Source organism: Nothoprocta perdicaria, unplaced genomic scaffold (genome assembly GCF_003342845.1).
Source record: "Nothoprocta perdicaria isolate Ctin4 unplaced genomic scaffold, notPer1 scaffold_8, whole genome shotgun sequence".
Classification (NCBI taxonomy): Eukaryota; Metazoa; Chordata; class Aves; order Tinamiformes; family Tinamidae; genus Nothoprocta; species Nothoprocta perdicaria.
The window spans coordinates 1,384,571-1,391,448 of record NW_020456087.1 but is presented as its reverse complement, the minus strand read 5'-3'; the positions used below and the strand labels follow the sequence as shown (position 1 = coordinate 1,391,448).

The following is a 6,878-nucleotide window of genomic DNA, read 5'->3' as shown; positions in this document are numbered from 1 at the left end:
AGTTTCCCAGCACTCCTTAGAAACTAACATTTTATTTTTGCATGCAATGATTTTTTTTCTTAAGACTCTGGCACCATGTTGAGTAAGTTAATATTGATATCGAAATAGTGTCGAAATACAGTGTGGATATATGGTCGCTGGAGAAATGGGAACAGCTCTGGAAGGAGTCGTTCTTGTCTTTCCGGGAAATAAGCACTGTTTTATAGCTATTCTAAAAAAAAAAAAAAAAAAAAAATTAAAGCCAAAACATGGAAAATAAGTTAAAAAGAAACATGTTTAAATAAAATTGAGATTGTAACAGAAACAGAAAAAAGCAAATGTGAAGTCTGAGCTCACACTGAAATTAGGCTGCATTAGTCTTCGATCAGAATTCCCAACATTTTTTTCTTTCAATGTCTGAGTTGCAAGGATATTAAAATTGCATGTTCTCTTTAGCATTTTATTTAGATATTAAAAGCAGGCTTTCCATGTTGTCTGTTGGAGCCAGTAATAGCGTCATTCTTACACCTCCTTTCTTTAAGCCTGAAACTTCTAAATGTAGCACACTCTGGCTCCTAAACCTAAATGAATACAACAAATGCATACATTCATCGTGCATATTATACATTCTAGGTACACTAATGATCCAGAGACAAACATTTACCATACTATATCCACAAAGAAGTCCCTGAATGTGATGGAGAATTCCTGTAACTCTTTTCCACCCTTGCAGCTCATTTCCTAGTCCCATCAGGCAGAAGGGCTTTTCGAACACCAAATACAAATTTTATTTTGATTTGATGACTGGGAAGATCTTAAAAACTAATGTTTTTTTTTTTTTTTTTTTTTTTTTTTTGCAGTAGTAATAGTCAGCCTGAGCCTCTCCTGAGCGGCTACATTGCTGCTGTAGAGTGGGCATTTGACTGGTTTTCTGCCCAGTTGTGTTGCCTTAGGCAGAGCGGGTAAAATAGTACAGGGAAGTTCCTGTGATTTCATGTTTCGTATGTTTGCTTGGTGGCAATGTAAGCAGGATCCCAGTTCAGAAGCTATTTTGCCCTGCAGTGGTAGAATATGTCGAATAAGAGAAACAACTACAGCACTTGAAGCATGTAGAAGAGAGCAATTTCCCTCTTTTGTTTTTTTTTTTCTTTCCCAGTTTTTCCCTTTTAAATGTATACATCTTTGATTGCTTGCAAAAATCATCAAATGGTAGAACTGCAAAGAGCCCCTTCGGGAGCTCTGCCTGGAGGGTCCTGAGTGCCCTTTTCCCAAAGCCATCTTTCTGGCTGCCCCATCCCTTGCTTTCTGAAACATCCTGGAGAGTGCCGTGCTGCTGGGACTTGTGGCAACCGAGGACTTCCTTCCCAGCTCATTGTCAGAGCTTTGGGAGCTACCGGAAATGGTGGAAAATAACCAGGCCACCAAGAACGAGGAGGAGAGAAAGGCCATTCCCACACCAGTAACTGCATCTGGAGCGGCAGCACGGTTTTGAAGAGCCCAATTGTCTCCACTTACTGCACTTGAAGTGGTTTTGAGTGCACAGGCGACATTCTTGTATGATACAACCCTTCATGACCTCGTGTCATGTATGAAATACTGCTGTCCTCATATAACCTCCCAATAACACGCTGTATATAACGACTAAAACTCAGAGATCTCAAAATATCTTAACAGTGTTCAACTGCTTCTGAGTAACTATCTATCCAGAACTAATAGTAATGTAATTTGAAATTAATTTGAAATTAAATTTGAATAACGAAATCTGAAATTAGAGACAGCTCTTTTAGCTTATGCATTCTCTTATTTTTATGTATACTTTTATATTAGTTGCCTGTCTTGCTGTACATCTATTACTTACCTTAGGCTTCATTGAACTTAGACTCAGTGGATCAACACGGTGCAGTAAAGGAGAGCTTCGGATGCTGTAATTTAAACAAGTAGAGACAGTATGCAGATCATATGTTGTATGCAGATTATTCAAAAAGCTGTACTAAATTTATGACTTAAGAACACATAGCTGGAACAGATCTCCTTCCAGATTCCAGAGAGTACAGTCAGAACCAGACTTAGTCAGGCAGAGTTTAATCCTGAGCCAGGGAGTTTAGTCCTCTGGTACTGCAGGTAGCCATTTCACAGAAATAGTTATGTAAAATCTGTTCTTCCAAAAGTGTAAATTAAGAGCAACCTCCATAGTATCAGTAAGACACAGGGGAAGGGGAACTCTTAAACAGGGAGTTTAAGACACAAGGAGAAAGGAGCTGGAAATAGATGCATGCTATACAAAACTGAATTCTATTCGGACTTGCTTTGACTTTGAATCACCATATATGAAAGCTTTAACTACCTTGTAGCTATTATATTCTGCAATAGTTCTCCAGCAGGTAAAGGCTGAAAATTTACCTTGCACATGAGTATACACATATGCACATGCATTTCTTTCATAGAACTGAAGATTTACTGCCTACCTGACTTGACTTCTGATGATGTCTGAAATTCCCAACTGTGCTTTGTTCCTCCACCCTCTCTCTGTAGGATGCTCCGCACTCTGTACACCGTGGGCGCTCTGTTTCTTCTGGTGGGATTTCTGGTCCCGGCAGCAGAGGGCAGGAAGAGGAACCGTGGCTCTCAAGGTGCCATCCCTCCCCCTGACAAAGAGCAGCCCAATGATTCGGAGCAGACGCAGGCGCAGCAGCAGCCGGGCTCCCGGCATCGAGAGCGGGGCAAGGGCACCTCAATGCCGGCCGAGGAGGTGCTGGAGTCCAGTCAGGAGGCTCTGCACATCACTGAGCGCAAATACCTGAAGCGGGACTGGTGTAAAACTCAACCCCTCAAACAAACTATCCATGAGGAAGGCTGCAACAGTCGCACCATCATCAACAGGTTCTGCTATGGCCAATGCAATTCCTTCTACATCCCAAGGCACGTCCGCAAAGAAGAAGGCTCTTTCCAGTCCTGTTCCTTCTGCAAGCCCAAGAAATTCACCACCATGACTGTCACACTTAACTGCCCTGAGCTGCAGCCCCCGAGGAAGAAGAAGAGGATCACCCGAGTTAAAGAGTGCCGGTGTATATCTATTGACTTGGACTAGGCGGAGGAAATGCCGTACTGATTGCACTCCGACCGGGCACCAGCATCGCGAGAGTGAGAGGTATAAACAAGCACATCTCCAGGGCTGGGCGCAACTGAGAGGAACCAAGTGAATTATCTGAAAAAAAAAAAAAGAATAAAAAAAAAGGACCTAGGGGAAGGACATGCATGTGTGTGGTTGTATGCAAGATGGAAAAGGGAGGTGGATAAGCAAACAGATGAATGTTCACTATGGAAAAATTATTTTTATTGGGGGTTCAAAATACTAAAATCTATTTACCCACAGGCTGAACATCACAGTAATTAGGTTTCCTAGTGCACATCCACATTTTTGCTACTTACAGGCCAAGTGCAGTTGTGGCTTTTGCTCATGTTCACCTGCCGAGCTAGTTGCCTTTACTGTATCAAGAGAAACATCGCACTGTGTGGACAAGAAATTTGAAGCATGAAGCTACTCTGAAATGTAAAGTAGGCTAAGCCATAGCAGAACATCACAAAAAATGACAGCTGTGCCAGGAGTTTCATAAAATAAATGCACTCCAAAAGCCAAGTTGGCAGAACAATGGAGGGAGGCAGGAGTGTGAAAAAAATATCAGTGTAGGTGGGAAGAAAACAGAACTACAGCAAGTTGGGAAGAAAAGGGTCAAAGTAAGTATATGGGGGAATACAAATGGAATGAAAAAGAAAGATACATAAATAGACACAGAAAGAGGTATTGTCTTCTGTTTACGTTTTACTTTAATTTATAGACCTATTCATATATTACATAAATTAAAGAGAAACTATATGCAAGACTATAAAGAGATTTCCAATTTCCAATGGCTAAGTTGATCAAAACCAACTCTTGTGCCATTTGAAGTCTTGTATTTCAGCAAGCAGTTATCCTTCATATTTACACATGTATGTATACGCAGTACCCGTTATTCATTGGTATGGATATGTGCATGCAGGGAGTGTGCCAACCCCGCCACGCGCGTTCATCCCTCTCTTGCTCCTCTTCACATGGACACCCGTATCGCAGCACAGAGCTCTTGCTAGCCGAGATCTAAGTACAAAATGGCAGGAATTCAGCACATCAAGAGGAAAGCAAAGAATTAGAGCAAGCATCATGTGACTGCCAAAGCCAGAGCCACACAAGAGACAAAAGGCCCAGCATTCGGGGCTAGTAACCCGCTCATTGTTATTGTTATTTTAGCTCTGCCACAGGCATGCAGCTTGTTGGAAAAGACACACAGATCTTTGCCAGCAATAATCCTCTTTTTATATCTTTTACCACAGACTTGCATTTACACAGGATCTGGACTAAGTAAAGAGAATTTCCTGAAAATTAAGGGCTAGCTGCCCCTCTCGCTTTGGTAGTGGGGAGGAAGGTGGCAGGGGACAGGCCTCACCTGCGAGGCTTTGCTGCTGTCCCCTCCTGTGGGCTGGAGCCAGAGCCCAGCATGGGTTTCAATGAGGGGCCACCAAAAGCAGCTGTTTTCTCTAGGTGGCCCCGAGGCGCTGGCGTTGGAGTCCACGCTGCTCATGGGTTGCACCCAAGAAGATGCACATTCCCCCTCTGACTGCCACCAGCGTTGGGCCTTACGGCAGGGCTGACACTGAACCAATGTCCTGACGGTATTTCTGTCCCCTGAGCCACAAGGACGATGTTCCTGCTTGTGTGAACATATCCAAGGGGAAGCACACGCAAGGCACGTCACATACACATGAAAGCACACAAAATGTGCAGTCGTTACAGCAAAACCACAGCCGTTACATGATGTATTGTGCAATTATTAGCTGTATGCTACATATCTGCAGTCCATATAGTCTTACTGCAAAGCACACACTGCTCTGAGCTCTGCAGCTGTGCCATTAGGAGGTGGCAACTCCTTGCTTCATGTTACTAAAAGGCATTGCATCTGGTATACTCTCATTCAGCAGGTTTGACACGTTTATTCATGGGTTTTAAAATCCAGTTTTAAAATCTGGAATTACAGGAGGTAGATTTCCACTGTGTGGAATGTGAATAGTTAAACAGAAAGATATGAATATTTAATGTTATTATTAATACAAATCCTTTTTTTGATGATAGTTTACAGGGGGTTGATTTCCTTTTTTTTTTTTTTTTTGTGGTGTTTTGGAGGTGTGAGGGCTGATCTCAATCTTTGCTGAAAGTTGTATACTAGCTAATGTCATTACAGTAAATGGGCAAACCTTAAGAATGAAATTTTATCCTCATTCTAAGTTGATAGCAAAACTCCTATTTTTGTTAACAGTGATAGGATTTCATCCTAGGCTACAATGTCTTAAAACCCTTAGATATCAAGCAAAGCTTTAGACATTACTAGCTCTTCTATTTAACATTAGGTTAGCATTCTGAAGGAAAATTGATAACAATTTTACAAACCTATGTTCCAAAAGAGCCTATGCCTAGATCACAAAGGAACTCCCCTGGAGGCAGATCCCCCCCATAAATATGTAAATTTTATACAAAGAACTTTTATGAATTGCTAGTTATTGCCTGAGAGTAAGAAAGTTCTGCTAACTTACAATTATACAAGATATTAAATATCAACCACAATATGTATTTAAATGTCTGCTTTATTCTAAAAACAATGGACTATATAACCTAAGGCTGCAGTATTTTCATGCTCGGTCTCACAAAGCAAAACTTGGTTTAAAATGAAGTTTTAATTATTTTGTAACTGAATAGAATTGGAGTTTTTTCTTCCCAGCATTTTGTACGTCATTTTAACTACTAGTAACAAATAAATACAAAATCTTCTCCAGCCCATGTCTATTGTTTTTTTGTTATTATTTCTTCCTTAAGTTTCCAGCTCTTTCTGGATCTGTTGTACTTTACTCTGACTTCTGTGGTTTCTTCTAATTAGAAAAGGGCTTGCATTATGACAATGAGCCACAGAGACAAGCAATGGCACCATCATTCACCACGGCTACTTCAATAAGCTTTCTAAACGAGATCTGTCACTTCCCCCTCACCCTTCCACAATTTATAGAAGGAACAATCTCAATCTTTACTCGCACTTTTCCCCTTGTGAACGATATAGTGACAGTTCAAAACATAAATCAAACTTGAATTGCTGTAGAGATGAAGTTGGATTCAGCAAGCCCACCTTAAACCTTGCCTCGGTTTATGTTTCATTCCCCCCTTCACAAAAGCGTAGGGAACAGTTCTGCAACACGACACTTCCAGAGCTGCAAATAGAGAAGAAGTTGGAAAGTAATGACAGAGAGTATCTAAAGGTTTGTCATTGCCTTTTGACTTCTCTGTCCCTGCTGACAGCCCTTGGGGAGACTGAGGAGGAGCTGCAGCCACAGAGGAGGGATTGCTGCGAGCTTCCTGCTCAGCAGGTAGGAGATGGGCAGTAGCAGTGCAGATCATACCACCCCAACGTGCTTCTCCATCAGGCATTTGAGGGAATTGGCTGGGCAGTCTGCACTGTGTTGAAAGTTTATCCAGTAGGGACCACCATAGAATCATAGAATGATTATGTTTGGGGAAGACTTGAGGATCAAGTCCAACTGTACATCCTTCAACACTATGCCTGCCAAACCATGTCCACAAATGGTCCATCTACAAGTTTCTTGAACACTACTAGGGATCAGTGACTCCACCACTTCCCTGGGCAGCCTGTTCCATTGCTTCACCACTCTTTCCATCTTACTAAACTGGTCTGAGGACGATCTTGCAATCCACACAGGCCTCTGAGCAGGAATAAAATGCAATAATTTCCAGAGGTATATTTTTCCACTCAAATGAGTGACAGTGATGTAGTTGTATATATCGTCCTACCAGCAAGGCAGTGTCT

At 41.8% G+C, this 6,878-nt stretch overlaps 1 protein-coding gene across 3 annotated transcripts; it reads left to right on the top strand.

Moving 5' to 3' along the window:
• The first annotated feature begins 2,512 nt into the window (after positions 1-2,512).
• Positions 2,513-3,175, top strand: GREM1 (gremlin 1, DAN family BMP antagonist). 3 transcript variants are annotated; one of them, XM_026051838.1, is made up of 2 exons: positions 2,513-2,539; positions 2,750-3,175. In XM_026051838.1, the coding sequence occupies exons 1-2, from the start codon at positions 2,513-2,515 to the stop codon at positions 3,065-3,067; spliced, it is 345 nt and encodes a 114-aa protein (XP_025907623.1). In that variant the 3' UTR covers positions 3,068-3,175. The 3 variants fall into 3 exon arrangements, with proteins under 3 accessions (XP_025907623.1, XP_025907622.1, XP_025907621.1); XM_026051837.1 differs by having other exon boundaries at positions 2,513-2,634; positions 2,743-3,175; XM_026051836.1 differs by having other exon boundaries at positions 2,513-3,175.
• The last annotated feature ends 3,703 nt before the right edge of the window (positions 3,176-6,878 follow it).